This window comes from Lutzomyia longipalpis, chromosome 2, assembly GCF_024334085.1.
Source record: "Lutzomyia longipalpis isolate SR_M1_2022 chromosome 2, ASM2433408v1".
NCBI classification, from domain to species: Eukaryota; Metazoa; Arthropoda; class Insecta; order Diptera; family Psychodidae; genus Lutzomyia; species Lutzomyia longipalpis.
In genome coordinates, this window is record NC_074708.1 from 18,359,665 (window position 1) to 18,380,185 (window position 20,521).

At 38.2% G+C, this 20,521-nt stretch overlaps 5 protein-coding genes across 6 annotated transcripts; 2 read left to right on the forward strand and 3 right to left on the reverse strand.

Moving 5' to 3' along the window:
* Positions 1–2,165: 2,165 nt before the first annotated feature.
* Positions 2,166–6,188, reverse strand: LOC129791113 (uncharacterized). Its single transcript, XM_055829064.1, has 2 exons — positions 2,291–6,188; positions 2,166–2,222 (listed from the first exon to the last, which is right to left on the reverse strand). Exon 1 carries the CDS (start codon positions 4,496–4,498, stop codon positions 2,291–2,293), a length of 2,208 nt encoding a protein of 735 aa, XP_055685039.1. The 5' UTR covers positions 4,499–6,188; the 3' UTR covers positions 2,166–2,222.
* Positions 6,189–6,870: 682 nt separating this feature from the next.
* Positions 6,871–9,368, reverse strand: LOC129791115 (uncharacterized). The gene is made up of 2 exons (XM_055829065.1): positions 7,038–9,368; positions 6,871–6,973 (listed from the first exon to the last, which is right to left on the reverse strand). Exon 1 carries the CDS (start codon positions 9,255–9,257, stop codon positions 7,038–7,040), a length of 2,220 nt encoding a protein of 739 aa, XP_055685040.1. The 5' UTR covers positions 9,258–9,368; the 3' UTR covers positions 6,871–6,973.
* A 3,118-nt stretch (positions 9,369–12,486) lies between these two features.
* Positions 12,487–15,480, forward strand: LOC129791116 (uncharacterized). Of its 2 annotated transcripts, XM_055829066.1 has the most exons (3): positions 12,487–12,630; positions 12,949–15,317; positions 15,386–15,480. In XM_055829066.1, the coding sequence occupies exon 2, from the start codon at positions 13,191–13,193 to the stop codon at positions 15,315–15,317; it is 2,127 nt and encodes a 708-aa protein (XP_055685041.1). In that variant the 5' UTR covers positions 12,487–12,630; positions 12,949–13,190; the 3' UTR covers positions 15,386–15,480. The 2 variants fall into 2 exon arrangements, with proteins under 2 accessions (XP_055685041.1, XP_055685042.1); XM_055829067.1 differs by lacking the exon at positions 15,386–15,480 and having other exon boundaries at positions 12,949–15,366.
* A 38-nt stretch (positions 15,481–15,518) lies between these two features.
* On the reverse strand, positions 15,519–17,169 carry LOC129791119 (zinc finger protein 25-like). Its single transcript, XM_055829070.1, has one exon. It carries the CDS (start codon positions 17,166–17,168, stop codon positions 15,597–15,599), a length of 1,572 nt encoding a protein of 523 aa, XP_055685045.1. The 5' UTR covers position 17,169; the 3' UTR covers positions 15,519–15,596.
* Positions 17,170–17,501: 332 nt separating this feature from the next.
* LOC129791117 (mediator of RNA polymerase II transcription subunit 17) lies at positions 17,502–19,671 on the forward strand. Its single transcript, XM_055829069.1, has 3 exons — positions 17,502–17,613; positions 17,701–19,035; positions 19,103–19,671. The coding sequence occupies exons 1-3, from the start codon at positions 17,519–17,521 to the stop codon at positions 19,599–19,601; spliced, it is 1,929 nt and encodes a 642-aa protein (XP_055685044.1). The 5' UTR covers positions 17,502–17,518; the 3' UTR covers positions 19,602–19,671.
* Positions 19,672–20,521: the final 850 nt, after the last annotated feature.

Below are 20,521 nucleotides of genomic sequence, written 5' to 3' on the forward strand. Positions count from 1 at the left end.
ATACATAATCTAAAGAACAAAAATAAGCCAGTAAATTAGAACTTTTTTACAGAGAAAAATGTGTCTTGGCTGAATCTACTAAAACTAAAATTACTATGTTTTAGAACTGTTAAAATTTTCATTTTTTTTCACAAAATACTAAAAAAAAAAACTTAAAATTCCCGATTTGTAAAGAAAAAGTTTCAATTGAATCCACTTGGCTGCAATATTCAACGTTTTTTTTGGATATATTTTGTTCGCAATTGTTTCTTTCCTACATTTTTCACATAACTATGCAAAAGAAATTACTTTATACATAACTTTATCTATCTAAATATGAATACATTGCAAGTAATTTGAAATTTTTTATACCCCCGTGATAACATAAAAGTTCAAATTTATATTCAAGTGTCTATTTAGAGGATAAAAAAAAGAAAATTTATTTAAAAAAAAAGTCACATTGCGTAGATATGAAGGTTTAGCAGTACGGTGGTGTGAGAATGTATTGGCTAAAGACCAATAAATTCGTCAATTTAATTAACTCGCGTGGATTTATTGACAAGAGTGCAGAAATATAAAGAAGAAAAAATACGGAGATTATGTTTTTAAGATTTAGGAGAAAGGAGGTGAATAAGGTTTTGATTTAATAAAAAAAAATGGGGAACAAACACAATTAGGTGAGGAAGTAGTGTGCAATAAAATGTTTCTTTTAACAATTTTTCATTATTTTTTTACTCTTTTTCTTTATCATTTTTAGTAAAAAAGAAAACTCTTTTTAAGCCACCTTTTAGAGATTAAAGTTTTACTGTTATTTTTTGGAAAATAATTTTCTTTAAAAAAAATAACTTTGATTTATTGCTTTTTATGCCTTGAGTTTGAAAAAGGATTTTTTTAAAAATATTAATAATTCCAGCGAACGAGATTGGAGAAATTGTTTACTCGTTTTATTTGCTGATAAAATTAATTTGGACATAAGTTTCTGTACATTTTTCTTTTTAAATTTTCTTTCTATTGACTATTTTCAATTTTCTTTATGTAAAAATAGAAACTTTAGTAATTTCTTGTTTCTCTTTAGTTTACAATTTTCAAATAATGAAAAAAAAAATGAATAAAAATCTTCCTTTGAGTTGTTGTTTGAGGAGAAATGAAAAAAAAAACAGAAATAAACAAAATGAGAAGCGAATTCGATGGAATTAAAATTGATGTGTAATTTAATTTTTTTGTAGGTAATACATAATGTTTCGTTTGTTTATATTAGCGATAAATTACAATTTAAAAAAAAAATATAAGGTATTAAGTAAGGAAAAAGTAGATTGATAGAGAAATGAATGGGAAATTTTCATAATTCAACAATTAAATGAAGAAAAAAAGTATATAGCGGATAAAGTTCATAAAGGAAACACGTAAAGCATTAAAGTGAGGTAAAAAGCGTAGATAAAATTTACTTTTTAAATCAATTCTTTCTGAAATAGCAGAAAAAAAACAAGCAAGAGAAAAAAATAATAAAAAAAAAATACAAAAGTTATAGAAGAAAACAATGGGAAGTTAAGGATGCAACAATAGAGGAACTCTTGTGTTTTTTTAGCTGACTTACAATATAAAATGAAAATATGATAAAAATAATATATATAAATATTATACACATAATTTAAGTAAATAAATATAAAAAAAACAAAAATATCTATATTGGTATAAGACGTTTCAACCAGAAGCAAGATTATATTGCAAACCTCTCGCAGACAGAATGGAAGAACTTCTTTATTCTTTGCAAATTGGAAGACACCTCAAAAGCCTCAAAAAGAATATCCACACAAAATGATTTTAGAATCAGAGAGAGAGTGGTTTCATTTATTGAATGTGAGGTGGTGTAAGTAAAAAAGTACGATCTCTTATGAAGTGTGAGTAAAATTTGAAACAGTTTACAAGAGGAATAAAAAAAGTAAATAAATAAAGAATATATATACAAGGAAATAAGTTTGCTTCTATGGTATAAATATTGATAACTATGTTTATTAAATTGAGCTAAAATAACAACGTCTGTCTTTTAATTTCAAGGTTTCTCCAAGTCCTATTTTGTCTATTTAACTCTTTCTCGTTCTTTGAGTCACACGTATAGGTACCAAAAAATTAGGAAAAATAAAAATAATTCACATTTGGAAAAACGCGAAAGGGTTAAAGATCTCTCAGAATTTTTTAAACTCGATTTTATTGATTTAACCATTTTATTTTCTCATACATCGTCCCTATTGAAGAAAATTAAGAATGTTTATTTTTCCTTTTAATTTTAATCTTTGCATTTTTTTAACTTTACCTATTTCTCATGTGTTTTCATATGATACTTCATAATTCTTCCTTTAATAAACCGTCGGCAAATGCGACATTGGATTTTCTTGTCCTTCTCGTGTATGGCGACTGTGTGATATGATATAGCATTTACAGTTTTGAATCTTTTGGGGCAGTGCGAACACTGGTAAGGCTTTTTTATGCTCTCATCAGACGCATCAGAAGTTTTCTTAAGCTCATTAACTTCATGACTCTTAAGATGAAATTTCATAAAAGTCTTTTTAACGTTCCTCCCGCACATGTCACATTTTACCATCTGGGATTTTTCGTGGGCTAGCCATATGTGACTTTTGAGATTAGAGAGATTTGTGGAGATTTTTGGACATAAATCACATTTATATGTCTTTTGTGATTCATTTTCTTCACTCATCACGCTGTCTGATTCCTCGAAATCCCTATTACGCGAGCTTTTTGATCCTCTTGTTGTATATTTTTGTGCATTTGATGGTTCTTTTGCGTGAGGTTTCTTACTGCTTCCGGGCTTTTCCTTCGATTTCTTTGTATTGTCCAACTTTCTGAGTACAATTTTAGGAACAAGTGACAGCAAGTGAAGATCATCACTTTGATCTGTGTCATGTATCGTGTGCCTTCTTGCCATTTTTCGCCTTGTAACCCTTGGGGAATGTGGCCTTTCATCTTCTTCATCTTTCTCATCTTCCTTCGTAACATTGTCTTCCGCACATGACGTGGTATTAATCTCATCTTCATCCTGCTCCGATTCATCTGAACTTTCTGTCGCATTAGATGCGGACGTTGTTGATTTTGTAATACTTGAGGTGGTTGGCAGCTCTTCTCTTATTTTTCTAAGAAGGAAATTCTCCTCCAGCATTTGAATTTTCTCGTCAGTTTCGAGGCACCGTTTACGGAATTTATAAGCATGCAACATATCATGCTCGCACGGCTGACAAATCCACGGTGGATGACTCTTGTACTCCTTGAGGGGCTGGCCAAGAGTTTCTTGGTAGATTTCCATGTAGGAACATTTTTCAAAAACCCCATCGAGGAGAGAAATGAGGCAATTTTCAGGTTTGAGACAAATCCTACACGCTCCATCAAGAATAACCATCGCACGAGCAGTGGAATGATCTTCTACCGTTGGGTTTGTAGCATCAACTTCTGCGTCGTCATCAAACATTGGAGATTCATTATCAATTTCCTGGCATTCCCTTGAAGAAGATTCATCATTGCGTGGATATTGCTGCGGATCATTTTCATTGTTTTCCATGGTTATCTCTTGGTCATCCTCATCATTATCTCGCTCATCCCATGTTTCATTCTCGTCTAGTTGAAGAGACCAGGTATCCATTTCATGTTTAATTTCCACGAGAAGATCATTTGTCTCTTGAAATTCATCCTCAGACTCCTTAAGTTTATTATTTGTTTCGAGGCATCTCTTTCGGAATTTGTATGCATTCAGCATGTCAGTCTCACACGGTTGGCAAATCTTTGAAGGATGATTTCTGTAATCTTTGAGAGTCTGTCCAATACATTCCTGGTAGATGTCCTTGTAAGGGATACCCTCAAAAATCCCTTCGTCAATGGAGAAGAGTTCCTTCCTGTGATCGAGGCAAATCCTGCATGCGCTGGAGCTTTCTGTTGAATTTCCTTCCGCATTGAGCATCTCGTGATTGTAGAGAGTCTGATCTGGATTATCTTTCTCTTGATTGTCATCCATAATTCTGAAATCATTGCGATTATCTTCCTGAATTGGCGTTTCAGTGACATTGTTGTTGGCGTTTGTTAGACGGCTTTCCTCGCCATTTTCTTGTGTTTTCCAAGTATTTTCATCATTTCGTTGCACAGAAAATTCAGCGTCACAAACTTCTTCCTTAATAATAACAATCCGAGGATCATTAATCTCTTCGCGCTCTCCCTCTAGGTTCTTAAGCTTATCTTCCGTTTCGAGACATCTCTTCCGGAATTTGTAGGAATTCAGCATATCAGTCACACATGTCTCGCAAATCTTAAGAGGATGATTTCTGTACTCCTTAAGGGGCTGCCTGATGACTTCTTGATAGATTTGCTTGTAGGGAAGCTCTTCGAAATGACCCTCATGAATGGGGAGAAGCCATTTCTCCGGTTTGCAACAAATTCTGCAGACGCTGGTTTGATTATCTGCAAAATTAACTGCCTCCACGTGCTGTATCTCATCATTTTCTGTTCCGTTTAGAGGCATGGCCTCTTTTTATTTCTTGTTATCCTTAAGATATTACTGATATTTTTCACTAATTGAACGATGTAAACAATCTTCTCTTGTGTTATTCGGTTTGCTGAACTGACAAATGTGATGACATTTAGCTGTAACCCGTTGGGCCAACATTCAATCAGCTGTTTTCTGTTAACCCGGCTGGATTAGGTCTCTCGATTTAGAAGCCTTTTTTTGGTATTGTACTGATAATATTGATAAGAGCTAAGTACAAGGTGAGCAAAATCGGACAGACCGTTCAAGAGATATGGCTCTTAGAACTTTTCAAATTCAAAAATTTTTAAAATTACTAGGGGAACGTGGCCCAATTGCGACCCCCTAAATTCTGTTTCAGAAGGATTGAAAAAAGTCATATTAAAATGAATTAAATCTTCCCAAGTTTGGTACCATTGGAAAGGTCATTTAATAGGCTAACTTTGTTCTATAGATGCAAACATTCTATCTCTTACCTGTTCTGAGTAATAATGGAATTAAAAAAAGTTGCTAAAATTGCACTTTTTCACCACGGTGTTCTAATTACGACCCCCCGAGTGTTCTAAATGCGACCCCCTTTTTTTGCCGTAATTTGTGGGTTTTTCACTAGTAGATCACATTTATCACTACTATAAATAGGGAAACTGCCATGAATTACCCGGAAAAGCCGGAAAATCAAGAATTTATTTTCATTTTTCCCCACATTTGTTTTGACATTTCGCCCTTGAGGTGACTACACACACTTTCACACACACCGACAATTGCGCACTCACTGACGTAATTCGCAGAAAATCCACGAAAATTCTTCTGAAGAATGCGTAAATTATACTAACTGCATTCCCCTTTGGCTTTAGGAACATTTTCACTGCGAAAAAACTTTCAATAAACGTGAAAAAATATTGATTTTCCCGAAATCAAAACACAGCGCAGTCTGTGTGAGGAAGACACTTCCACACCACTACACGCATGCGCGACTGCTTTACCGTGGTGAATGGTGGAAATAGACGGTCCGAATTGGAACATTTTGGGGGTCGCAATTAGACCATTCTGCATGTATTACATTTTCACTTAATTACTTAAAATACCTAAAATCTTTCAAAAAATTGTAAATCAAGTAATAAACTAGACCCTCTAAGCTACAGAAACGCGGCATAATATGAGACATAATAGTGGGAAAAAAACTCATATCAACTTGGTTTCTAAAATCAGAAAATGTCGGCCAAGTGCTGAAAATGAATTTTGATTTTTTATTAGTCCTGTTGTGTACCAAATTAATTTATTTTAGGCGCTAACATTATCTTACTATAATATCTTCATAATGTAGTGAAACTAATTTTATAATATTTCGTCATTTACGAGAAAAAGGGGCGGTCGCAATTGGGCGGCGGTCCGATTTGGGCCACGTTCCCCTATATCTTCTAAACGGCGACATAGATTTTCTTCATTTTCAGAATGGTGTTAAATGTTGTGTCCAGTTAGAGCATATCATAAATTTAAGGAAATCTATGATCGGGATTCGGAGATATTGCCCCTTAAAGTTAGGCAATTTTTGTTTTTGATTTTAGCGCCTCTTTCGGCCACTTTTGGAACTTGAAATGTTCTAGACAGTTGTAGGGCTTCTTGAAACCTTTCATTTGAGCTTGAGTTGGTCAAAATCGGTCAAGCCGTTTTCGAGCTATATCGAAAAAACAGTTTTTGCTTTAGGCCGCCATATTTGCTAAACGGCTTGACCGATTTTCAAGTATGAATTATCGATGAAAAAGTCTCACTGAGTCCTATAACATACTAAAATTTCAGATCTCTAGCTCTAAGGAAAGTGGTTGACGGTATTTCAAAATGGCGGACGGCGGCCATCTTGGATTTTGAAAATGAGAAAAACTGAATTTTTACACCCACATTTCTATAGAAAACTTCAAACCCGAAATCTCTATCTGTCACTGTTCTCGAGCTATAAGGCAAAGTTTGACGCACCGGCCGGCCGGCCGGATCAAAAATTTTCCACCACTATTTTCGTAATGTGGGATGTCTAAAACGTGCTCATACCAAGTTTGAGTCCGATCTGAGATGGTCGGTTTTTCCAACGATTACAATACTTGGTATGCCACGATTGTGGTATACTAACTAATTTATGAAGTACCATATGCAAAAACATGAGAACTAGGTAAAACAAAAAATTAACAAGAGGATTAATAATTTTCTCAATAGGTTCTCACCGCTCTCACTATACAAAGGAGGTATTTTAAGTATGGCGGTGTACGATAAAATTAAAAGGTTAGCAATAATTAAAACGTTTAAGAAAATAATGAGAAGTCTTTAAAAATTATTTTGCTGTCAAAGATTTAATCAGAAATTAAATAGACTGTCAAAGATAAATTAAATAAATACAGGATTTATTATATTGATCGTATTTATTTTCTCATACATCGTCATACATTAAGATCTCTCCTGTGGCTCCTGTGTGATTGCGGGATCCTATTGAAGAAAATTAAGAATGATTATTTTTTTTAATCTTTTTGCATTATATTTTTAATTTTACCTATTTCTCATGTGTTTTCATGTGATACTTCATAATTTTTTCTTTAATATATCGTCGGCAGATGCGGCATTTGATTTTCTTGTCCTTCTCGTGAATAGCAACTGTGTGATAAGATATACCATGAACAGTTTTGAATCTTTTGGGGCAGTGCGAACACTGGTAAGGCTTTTTTATGCTCTCATCAGACGCATCAGATGTTTTCTTCAGCTCATTAACTTCATGACTCTTAAGATGAAATTTCAGAAAAGTCTTTTTAACGTTCCTCCCGCACATGTCACATTTTACCATTTGGGATTTTTCGTGGGCTAGCAGCATGTGATTTTTAAGATTAGAGAGATTTGCGGAGATTTTTGGACAGAAATCACATTTATATGTCTTCTGTGATTCATTTTCTTCACTCATCACGCTCTCTGATTCTTCGGGGTCCACATAACGTGAGCTTTTTGATCCTCTTGTTGTATATTTGTGTGCATTTGATGGTTCTTTTGCGTGAGTTTTCTTACTGTTTCCGGGCTTTTCCTTCGATTTCTTTGTATTGTCCAACTTTCTGAGTACAATTTTGGGAACAAGTGAAAGCAAGTGAAGATCATCACTTTGATCTGTGTCATGTATCGTGTGCCTTCTTGCCATTTTTCGCCTTGTAACCCTTGGGGAATGTGGCCTTTCATCTTCTTCATCTTTCTCATCTTCCTTCGTAACATTGTCTTCCGTACATGACGTGGATTTGATGTCATCTTCATCCTGCTCCGATTCATACGAACTTTCCGCCGCATTAGATACGGACGTTGCTGATTTTGTAATACTTGAGGTGGTTGGCAGCTCTTCTCTTATTTTTCTAAGAAGGAAATTCTCCTCCAGCATTTGAATTTTCTCATCAGTTTCGAGGCACCGTTTACGGAATTTATAAGCATGCAACATATCATGCTCGCACGGCTGACAAATCCACGGTGGATGACTCTTGTACTCCTTGAGGGGCTGGCCAAGAGTTTCCTGGTAGATTTCCATGTAGGAACATTTTTCAAAAACCCCATCGAGGAGAGAAATGAGACGACTTTCAGGTTTGAGACAAATCCGACACGCTCCATCAAGAATAACCATCGCACGAGCAGTAGAATGATCTTTGTTTGAATGTTTTTCTACCGTTGGGTTTGTAGCATCAACTTCTGCGTCGTCATCAAACATTGGAGATTCATTGTCAATTTCTTGGCATTCCCTTGAAGAAGATTCATCATTGCGTCGAAATTGCTGCGGATCATTTTCATTGTTTTCCATGGTTGTCTCTTGGTCATCCTCATTATTATCTCGCTCATCCCATGTTTCATTCTCGTCTAGTTGAAGGGACCAGGTATCCATTTCATGTTTAATTTCCACGAGAAGATCATTCGTCTCTTGAAATGCATTTTCTGACTCCTCAAGTTTATTATTTGTTTCGAGGCATCTCTTTCGGAATTTGTATGCATTCAGCATGTCAGTCTCACACGGTTGACAAATCTTCAGAGGATAATTTCTGTATTCTTTGAGAGTCTGTCCAATACATTCCTGGTAGATGTCCTTGTAAGGGATACCCTCAAAAATCCCTTCGTCGATGGAGAAGAGTTCCTTCTTGTGATCGAGGCAAATCCTGCATGCGCTGGAGCTTTCTGTTGAATTTTCTTCCGCATTGAGCATCTCTTGATCGTAGAGAGTCTGATCTGGATTATCTTGCTCTTGATTGTCGTCCATCATTCTGAAATCAGTGCGATTTTCTTCCTGAATTGGCGTATCAGTGACATTGTTGGCGTTTGTTGGACGGCTTTCTTCGCCATTTTCTTGTGTTTTCCAAGGATTTTCATCATTTAGCTGCACAGAAAATTCAGCGTCACAAACTTCCTCTTTAATACTAACAATCCGAAGATCATTAATCTCTTCACGCACTCCCTCCAGGTCTTTAAGCTTCTCTTCCGTTTCAAGACATCTCTTCCGGAATTTGTAGGAATTCAGCATATCAGTCACACATGCCTCACAAATCCTAAGAGGATGATTTCTGTACTCCTTAAGAGGCTGCCTGATGACTTCTTGATAGATTTGCTTGTAGGGAAGCTCCTCGAAATGACCCTCATGAATAGGGAGAAGACATTTCTCCGGTCTGCAACAAATTCTGCAGACGCTGGTTTGATTATCTGCAAAATTAACTGCCTCCACGTGCTGTATCTCATCATTTTCTGTTCCGTTTAGAGGCATGGCCTCTTTTTTCTTGGAAACTTCGAGAGAATGAGATATTACTGAGATTTTTCACTAATTGAACGATGTAAACAATCTTCGCTTGTGCTATTCGGTTTGCTGAACTGACAACATGTGATGACATTTAGCTGTAACCCGTTGGGCCAACATTCAATCAGCTGTTTTCGGCTAACCCGGCTGGATATGGTCATTTGTAGTGAAAGCAAAGCTTTCCTTGATACCATACTTATAACATTGGTAAGGGCTAAGTACAAGGTGAGTCAAAAGTTAAAACAGATTTTGATCCTTCGTGATGTTTTTTTTTTTTTCATAAATTAAATACTGTGTAGATTTGTAAAGAATCCTTACCAATTTTTTTTTATAGTTTATTAACATTAAATCGGAAGCAAATGAAAAGTTTTGAGTTTTTCTACATTTTGCTTTTTATCCAAATATACATATAAAGATATTTCATATAACTTTTGAATCACCTTGTATCCAGCTCTTATCAATATTATCAGTACAATACCATAAAAAAAGGCTTCTAAAACAAGTGACCTAATCCAGCCGGGTTATCAGGAAACAGCTGATTGAATGTTGGCCCAACGGGTTACAGCTAAATGTCATCACATGTTGTCAGTTCAGCAAACCGAATAGCACAAGAAAAGATTGTTTATATCGTTTAAGTGGTGAAAAATCTCAGTAATATCTCAATTTCTCATAGATTCCAAGGAAAAAGAAGAGGCCATGCCTCTAAACGGAATAGAAAGTGATGAGATACAGCACGTGGAGGAAGTTAATTTTGCAGATAATCAAACCAGCGTCTGCAGACTTTGCTGCAAACCAGAAAAATGGCTTCACTCCATTCATGAGAGCCATTTCCAGGAACTTCCCTACAGCCAAATCTATCAAGAAGTCATTAGGCAGCCCCTTAAGGAGTACAGAAGTCATCCTCTTAAGATTTGCGAGACATGTGTGACTGATATGCTGAATGCTTACAATTTCCGGAACACATGCCTCGAAACGGAAGAGAAGCTTAAAGACCTAGAGGGAGTGCGCGAGGAGATTAATGATCCACGGATTGTTAGTATTAAGGAAGAAGTTTGTGACGCTGAATTATCTGTGCAGCGAAATGATGCAGATCATCGGAAAGCCCAAGAAAATGGCGAGGAAAGCCGTCAAACAAACGCCAACAACAATGTCACTGAAACGCCAATTCAGGAAGATAATCGCAATGATTTCAGAATTATGGATGACAATCAAGAGAAAGATAATCCAGATCAGACTCTCTACAATCACGAGATGCTCAATGCGGAAGGAAATTCAACAGAAAGCTCCAGCGCATGCAGGATTTGCCTCGATCACAGGAAGGAACTCTTCTCCATCGACGAAGGGATTTTTGAGGGTATCCCTTACAAGGACATCTACCAGGAATGTATTGGACAGACTCTCAAAGAATACAGAAATCATCCTCCAAAGATTTGTCAACCGTGTGAGACTGACATGCTGAATGCATACAAATTCCGAAAGAGATGTCTCGAAACAAGTACTAAACTTGAGGAATTACAAGATGCATTTCAAGACACAAATGATCTTGTAGAAATAAAACATGAAATGGACACCTGGTCTCTTCAACTAGATGAGAATGAAGCATGGGATGAACAAGATAATGATGAGGATGACCAAGCGACAACCACGGAAAACAATGAAAATGATCCGCCACAATTCCAACGCAGTGATAAATCTTCTTCAAGGGAATGCCAGGAAATTGATAATGAATCTCCAATGTTTGATGACAACACAGAAGTTGAAACAACAAAACCAATGATAGAAGAACATTCCAATAAAGATCATTCCACTGCTCGTGCGACGGTCATCCTCGATGGAGCGTGTAGGATTTGTCTAAAACCCGAAAGTCGCCTCATTTCCTTCCTGGATGGGGTTTATGAACAATGTTCCTACATGGAAATCTACCGGGAAACTATTGGTCAGCCCCTAAAGGAGTACAAGAATCATCCACCGTGGATTTGTCAGCCGTGTGAGCATGATATGTTGCATGCTTATAAATTCCGTAAACGGTGCCTCGAAGCAGATGGAAAAATTCAAATGCTGGAGGAGAATTTCCTTCTTAGAGAAATAAGGGAAGAGCTGCCAACCACCTCAAGTATTACAAAATCAACAGTATCTACATCTAATACGGCAATAGGAAGGGATGAATTGGAGCAGGATGAAGATGACATGAATATCAAGTCAGAAGAAAGTGACACCGAGGAAGGTGAGAAAGATGAAAAGAACGAAAGGCGACATTCCACAAGGAAAATGACAGCAAGAAGGCACACGATACATGACTCAGATTCAACGGATAATCTTTACTTGCATTCACTTGTTCCTAAAATTGTACTCAAAAAGTTGGACGGTACAAAGAAAGAGCCTGGCAACAGTAAGAAAACTCTCGCAAAAAAACCAATAAGTGCACACAAATATGCAACAAGAGGAATAAAGAGCTCAAGTTTTGTGAGGTATGAAGAAAACGGATCGTACAGTAGATATAAATGTCCTGTTTGTTCAAAAACATTATCGAGTCAATGTAATCTTAAAAAGCACGTGATGATAGCCCACGAAAAATCCCAAATTGTAAAATGTGACATCTGCGGGAAGAACATAAAAAAGAAATTTCTGAAATTTCATCTTAAACAACATGAACTTAACAAGCTGAAGAAAAATTCTGGTGCGTCTGGTGCGCACATAAAAACACCCTACCAATGTTCGAAATGCCTAAAAAGCTTCAAAACTGCACAGGGTATATCATATCACACGATTGTTGCACATGAGGACGCCAAGAAAATCATTTGTCGCATCTGCCGAAAGCCAATCAAGGAAAAATTTATGAAGTACCATATGCAAAAGCATGAGAAATAGGTAAAACAAAAAAATAACAAGAGGATTAATAATTTTTTCAATAGGTTCTCACCGCTCTCACCATACAAAGGAGATATTTTAAGTATGGCGATGTACGATAAAATAAAAAGATTAGCAATTAATTAAAACGTTTAAGAAAATAATGAGAAGTCTTTAAAAACTATTTTGCTGTCAAGTATTTAATCAGAAATTAAATAGACTGTCAAAGATAAATTAAATAAATATAGGATTTATTATATTGATCGTATTTATTCTCTGAATTCGTTAAAATTCAAGTACGCGTTCAAATATTCTAGGCTTTCTACGGATTCCTAAGGGGGAAATTACACGCTTATTTATTGCTCTGTAGCTTCACTTTAATACTTGTGGATAAAAATAGAGGATCAATGGGAATACTGCGCAAAGTCTCTTTAAACTATTGCTGTTTTGCCATCTTCACCACTTTTAAGTCTCAGGTGGATGCCAAAAGTTTAAGGTGAGTCAAAAGTTAAAACAGATTTTTGTCCAACGTGATTTCTGTTTTTTTTTTTTAGAAATTAAATACTGGGTAAATTTGTAAAGAATGGTGAGTGAATTAACGACTGTAAAATATTCGTGTGGGTAAAAAATTCTGCAACCGAATTTTCCTCCCACACATTTGTAAAGAATCCTTATCATTTTTTTTTAGTTTATTAGCTTCAAATCAAAAGCAAATTAAAAGTTTTAGTTTTTCTACATTTTGCTTTTTATCACATTTTTGCTTATCCAAAAGATAATGATAAATTCTTTTACTTTTGGCTCACCTTATACTTAGCTCTTATCAATATAATGAGTATAGTACCAAAAAAATAAGGCTTCTAAAACAAGTGACCTGATTCAGCCGGGTTAACAGAAAACAGCTGATTGAATGTTGGCCCAACGGGTTACAGCTAAATGTCATCACATTTGTCAGTTCAGCAAACCGAATAGCACAAGCGAAGATTGTTTACATCGTTCAATTAGTGAAAAATCTCAGTAATATCTCATTCTCTCGAAGTTTCCAAGAAAAAAGAGGCCATGCCTCTAAACGGAACAGAAAGTGATGAGATACAGCACGTGGAGGCAGTTAATTTTGCAGATAATCAAACCAGCGTCTGCAGACTTTGCTGCAAACCAGAAAAATGGCTTCACTCCATTCATGAGAGCCATTTCCAGGAACTTCCCTACAGCCAAATCTATCAAGAAGTCATCAGGCAGCCCCTTAAGGAGTACAGAAGTCATCCTCTTAAGATTTGCGAGACATGTGTGACTGATATGCTGAATGCTTACAAATTCCGTAAGACATGCCTCGAAACGGAAGAAAAGCTTAAGAACCTAGAGGGAGAGCGCGAAGAGATTAATGATCCTCGGATTGTTATTATTAAGGAAGAAGTTTGTGACGCTGAATTATCTGTGCAGCGAAATGATGCAGATCATCGGAAAGCCCAAGAAAATGGCGAGGAAAGCCGTCTAACAAACGCCAACAATGTCACTGAAACGCCAATTCAGGAAGATAATCGCACTGATTTCAGAATTATGGATGACAATCTAGAGAAAGATAATCCAGATCAGACTCTCTACGATCACGAGATGCTCAATGCGGAAGAAAATTCAACAGAAAGCTCCAGCGCATGCAGGATTTGCCTCGATCACAGGAAGGAACTCTTCTCCATTGACGAAGGGATTTTTGAGGGTATCCCTTACAAGGACATCTACCAGGAATGTATTGGACAGACTCTCAAAGAATACAGAAATCATCCTCCAAAGATTTGTCAACCGTGTGAGACTGACATGCTGAATGCATACAAATTCCGAAAGAGATGCATCGAAACAAATAATAAACTTAAGGAGTCTGAGGATGAATTTCAAGAGACGAATGATCTTCTTGTGGAAATCAAACATGAAATGGACTCCTGGTCTCTTCAACTAGATGAGAATGAAACATGGGATGACCAAGATAATGTTGAGGATGACCAAGAGACAACCATGGAAAACAATGAAAATGATCCGCAGCAATTCCAACGCAGTGATGAATCTACTACTTCAAGAGAATGCCAGGAAATTGACAATGAATCTCCAATGTTTGATGACGACACAGAAGTTGAGACAACAAAACCAATGGTAGAAGATCATTCCACTGCTCGTGCAACGGTCATCCTCGATGGAGCGTGTAGGATTTGTCTCAAACCTGAAAGTCGTCTCATTTCCCTTCTCGAAGGGGTTTTTGAAAAATCTTCCTACATGGAAATCTACCAGGAAACTCTTGGTCAGCCCCTCAAGGAGTACAAGAATTATCCACCTTGGATTTGTCAGCCGTGTGAGCATGATATGTTGCATGCTTATAAATTCCGTAAACGGTGCCTTGAAACTGACGAGAAAATTCAAATGCTGGAGGAGAATTTCCTTCTCAGAAAAATAAGAGAAGAGCTACCAAGTACCTCAAGTATTAGAAAATCAACGACACCATGTAATGCAACGGGAAATTCGGATGAAGATGACATCAATATCAATTCGTGTGCGGAGGACAATGATACAAAGGAAGATGAAGATGATGAAAGGTCACTTTCCCCAAGGATTACAAGGCAAAAGATGGCAACAAGGCAGACGCTACATGACACAGATCATTCACTTGTTCCCAAAATTGTACTAAGGAAGTTGGATGGTGCAGAGGAAAAGCCTGGAAGCAGCAAGAAAACTCTCGCAAAAGAACCGCCAAATTCACAGAAATATCCAAAAAGAAAAAGAAAGAGCTCAAGTTTTGTGAGGAGTGAGGAAGATGGATCAGACAAGATATATAAATGTGAGTTCTGTCCAAAAGTTGCCAGAGATCTCTCTAATCTTAAAAACCACATGCTGCTATCCCACGAAAAGTCCGAAATGGTGAAATGTGACATCTGCAGGAAGAACATAAAAAAGACATTTCTGAAATTTCATCTTAAAAAACATGAAATTTATGAACTGAAGAAAACATCTGATGCGTCTGCGGTATGCACTGATTCACCCTACAAGTGTTCAAAATGCCCAAAACGCTTCAAAACTGTCCAGGGGATATCATATCACACAGTCGCCATACACGAGAAGGCCAAGAAAATCAAATGTCGCATCTGCCGAAGGTTAATTAAGGAAAAAATTATGAAGTTCCATTTGAAAACACATGAGAAATAGGTAAAATAAAAAAAATAAGGTTTTATATTTAATAAAGAAAAAAAATCAATCTTCATTTTCCTTAATAGGTTTCCACCATCACAAAGGAGATATTTTACGGATAGTTATGTAAGAGAAGAAAAATTCAGTAATTATTAAAACCGAGTTAAAAAAAATAATAGGTCTTTAAAAATTATTGTGTTGTCAAGTAATAATAACTAATCAAGTAGGAATTAATATATTGATCGTATTTATTTCTTTGAATACAGTGAATCCATTAAAACTCAAGAACTCGTCCAGCTAGGCATTCTCGAGGGGTAGATTTAACGCTTCTTCATTGCTCTGTAGCTTCACTTTAATACTTGTGGGTAGAAGTAGAGGATCAACTGGAATACTGCGCAAAGTCTCTTCGAACTTTTGCTGTTTTGCCATCTTCTCCAGTTTAAAGATTGATAGGATTGTCCCAGGTGGAGGCACACTTTTGTCCGGATGGTCACGTTTTACATGTCCTCGAACACTTCGGATGGAGTAGAAGAGATTGCTGCAGTGCGGACATGTGAAGATCTTCTCACCAGTATGCCCCCGCATGTGGCGAATGAGGTGATTTTTCATTTTGAAGGATTTCGAACAGTTGGCACAGGTGTAGGGACGCTCCTCTGAGTGGAGAGCCTCGTGAACCTTTCGCCGTGTATCCAAGGCGAATGCCTTCCCACATATCTTGCAGTGGAAGAGCTTCTCAAAGGAATGATGCACCTTTGTGTGGGTGATGTAGTGGGATTTGTGGTAAAAGTCCTTCTGGCAGTGCATGCAGGTGAAGAGGGGCTTCTTGAGGTGGAATTTGTAGATATGTGCCGTTCGATTGGAATGACCCTTGAAGCGCATCTCACAGTGCGGGCACTGCAACTTGTGCACATCAATGCCCAAATGAACAGAGTCCATGTGACTTCGAAGACTCGCTGATTGACTGTAGATTTTGCTGCATTCACTGCAGGGGTAGGTACGTTTGGGTTCCAGTTTGGGCTCATGAGTCTTGAGATGCATGTGCAGATGCTTCTCCCGCACCATCTTCCCGCAAACCATGCACAGCGTCGTATTTGTGTTTTTGTGACTGGAGAGTTTGTGCTTGGCCAGATCGGCTGGAGTGTTGTAGCTCTTAGAGCAGAGTTTACACGTAAAGTTCTTTTGGGTGTTGGTATGTCGCATCAAATGCATGGCAAAATGCTTTCCACGGATATTCTTGTTGCAGTGATTGCACTTTCTTATGCAATTATGGCCATTCTTCTCCTCGCGATTCTTGAAAGTTCCCCCGCAGCGCTTACACGGCATCACTGGTGGTCTCTGTTTATGAGCATGCCATCGGTGGGCATTCACGGAGTTCCTATTGGGATACAGCTTCTTGCATATCTCACAGCAATATTTCGGCGCTTGATCAATCTTGTTAGTTTTGGAAGCCCTTGTTTGATACCTTCTGGTTTGAATTGGACGTTCTTCCACTTCTTCCTCTTTCACATCTTCCTCATTTTGAAATTCTGTCCCATCAAGTTCTTCTAGCTCTTGCTTTACTTCCACAATTTCCACAAGAAGGGGATCTTCAGAGCTTTGACGGTCTGCTTGCAAGACTTTGATTTTCTCTTCCGTTTCGAGGCAGATTTTCCGGAATTCGTATACCTTCAGCAGATCTTCCTGGCATAGACGGCACATAAGAAGAGGGTAGTTTGTGTATTCTTCTAGAATCTGACCAATGCATTCTTCGTAGATTTTCAAATATGGAACTCCTCTATGGGTCATATCACAGATGGGGAGGAGTTCCTTTTCTGCTCCGAAACAGGCTCTGCAGATTCCATCGAGAGACTTTTTGGGGATTTTATTCATTGCAGGTTCCTAATGAAAGGACGATTCCACGGAGATCCAGGCAGGCACGAAAATTAGTAGTTGTTCAAAATGTGAAACCTTTTCCGCAGAGAAGTAATCAAGAAATCCCGGAAGTGCTGGAAAATCCAGGATGATTCAAATGATTGAAACATTCTAACTCAAATATTGTTTTGGGAAAATTACCTACGACATTCCACAGAGTTTTACTGGAAATTCCGTAAATATTGCAAAGAGGATAACCGCGAAAAATCACCAGCGCAGTCCTCCCGAATAAGAAAAGTCAGAAAAACTTTTACGTGTTGCGGTTTTTACGGGTTTTCCACGAGAAAAGGACCCTTTTCCACGTGAAAATGTCGTATCCTCTGTCGGTTAATATTTCTGTGGAAGCGCCGATTGAGAATCAGATCCAGGAAATCCAGTACGATGGAACAGAGATTTATCAACCGTAAGTACATAACCTCACTTTTCTGTTTATTTTTAATTTTATGAAAATGTTGATTTTTTCACAATTTCTGGGAATTATCTTCCCCAGGCCTCTCTCATTGTCTGAGAATTTGTCCAAATGTGCTCAGAGGATTGACTTTGCCAAGTCAAATAATGAACCAGAAGTCGTCGTGAAGAAGGAAGAGCCGGATAAGAAGCAGGAAGAAGATCCGAAGGACCCGCAATTTCAATCGAGTCTCTGGCCATGGGATTCAGTGAGAAATAAGCTGAGGGATGCATTTACGGAAGTTTGTGTGCTCTCTGATGTTCTGGCCATTGCCAAGGAGAAGCGATATATGGTACTGGATCCCGTACCGCAGGAGCCCATTGAGACGAAACCCATTGTCCAAGTTTATGCGAGAAAGAAAGCCCTGGCGAATGCAGCAAATATCCTCCTGAGTGGAGCTGAGCGGCTGAAGAATACTCACAGTGAGCAGAGGAATAATCGCAATACGAGTGACTTCCACATTGAGCTGCTGCGCCTCCGGCAGAATTGGCGGCTGAAGAAGGTATCTAATTCAATCATTGGGGATTTAAGCTATCGTACAGCTGGCTCAAAATTCATGCACTCAGGCATGTTTGAGGTAACAAAAGCCGAGGAAGATCCCAATGGAACAAATTCCCCGCCCGGAAGTCCAGCTGGTGGGGCGGGAAATGCTCTACCGAGTCCCAAGAATTCCGCTCTGCGTGTAAATGTTCCGTCAGAGTTGCAGGGCGTTGCGTACATTAAGGTGATCACGCAGAAGGATCAGGAGGATCTCTGCACGGCCACGGTGAATCTCCTCGGGCATGGGCCCAACATCACACAACAAGCGGGAATTTGGCAGAAAACTCTCGAATTTGCACAGAATGTCCTCTTCTGCAAGGAGTTGTTTAATCAGCTGGCTAAGGAGGCAGTTCAGTTGCAGGCTTCCATTCCGCACGTGGTGGTTGGGAATCAAATCCGTGCCACCCTCTTGCCGGGCATTCAGCTCATTATCAGTCTCTGTCATTCAACCTCCTTCGATGCACCCAATTCGGAGCCCATCAACGATCACGATCACGTGCTGGAGCATTCACTGCATCAACTCCTGCGTGAAGTTCACTACCGCAACACACATCATCCCTTCCCACATCCCGCCAGTGGACCCCTCGGTCCTAGCAAGAAGCGTATGCTCGCCGGCCCCACAGCAGCCGATCGGTATGAATTGTTGGAGATGACAAAGAGTCAAACACTTCTTGAGCAGATCATCGCCCAGGCGCAGCATATTTTTATGCGGAAGAGGACACAGTATGTACTGGACACACTGGCCAGGGATGTGAAGGATCCACAAATTATCTCTCACTGGAATGCAATGAATAGCCCCACCATGTCATGCGTTAAGATCAAAATTATCACCCACGGGTGAGTTTTTCTTGTCAATCTCTCTTGAATCTCTCCCTAAAAAACCTTTTTTCTGGTATTTATATAGGTACGATACAGTTTATCGAACATCCCTCCTGATTCACGTGAAGGAGCGTTCTCTGAAATGCATCTGCCGCGATGGACGCGTAATGCATATGTCGTATGAACCGCAGGAGCTGCGTGATTTGATCCTCTGTCAGATAAATCGTCACCAAATGTCCGGATTGTTGAACGTAGCACGCTGCATGGCCTGGCAGACACTCTCCAATAGTAATCATCTGGGCATTGGTTCTGTGGAACCACTGGGCAATGCCAGCTCATGCCTCCTTGCGTCTCCCAATGGGGATCGAATGATTGCCGTACAGATTCGCTGCGATCCGCAAATTGATGTGAAGGTCTACATTGCCCAGACCCCGCGGAAGGACTTCTTCCCCGGACCACTGGTCCAGGGGAAATACTGGGAACATCTTGGGGGTCACTTCAAGGAGGTACGCTTCGATAAGCTAGAAGGGAAGAATTTCCTCAATAAGATGGAATTTCTCATGGCCAGTATGTCCAGTTCTTAAATTATTCTCATGTACTCTTCTGATTTTTTATCCATTCTAAACGTAATAGAAATTCGCAATAAATTGAAAATCGTCTTTATTAGTTTGAATTTCGCGCGAACCCGAAGCGGGATGGGAAAGATGGTGAATTTGAATGGTGAAAAGGGATAGGTGGGGAAAATGAAATATTTTGGCGGGAAAAATGCTAAATCGTGGGAAAGTGTAAATGTTGCTCTTTACTTGAAGTTTGTACACTTTTCTTCCCGGAAAGTGCCCAGAAGTAGTGCAAGATGACTGCCAATTGCATCAGGAAGTTTCTAAGAGATCTTAGGATTTTTCTTTTCAACACCCGGCTGATCTTTGATTACATTTAGGAGTCAAAATCTGTCCATTTAGAAAGTTCCCCTTGCAATTGCGTGAAGCATTTTTATAGACTCAGATTTTGGTCCAGAGATGATACAAGGATCAGCCGGGTGATGAAAAGAAAGTTCCCAAGATCCCTTAGAAACTTCCTGTTACAATGGGCAGGATGATTACTCAACCTCCAGGCACTTATGGCACTTTCCGGGAACAAACCTTTTCTAGAATGAAAGTTTATTCAAAAAGTGTACAAACTTCAAGTTGCTAATGTAAAGTAATAATGGAATAAAAAGACTCTTTCCTTGAAAGAAAGTGTGGGGCAACTCTGAAAAAAATAGTTTGTAGCGAGTTTTGTCAAAGTTTGTTAAAGGATATTAATTTGGAGGTAAATATGCAATTTAACAAACATAGTTTGTATTTGGAGATCATTGGTTGTAAAATGTTTGTTAATTTAAGAAAAAATACAAAGAAGTACAAACTTTAACAAACATTTTACAAATTTTTGCAAACAAATTAAAATAAATTTGGAAGAACAAACTTATTACAAACTTTACAAACATGTTTGTATGCTGGTTTGTTTT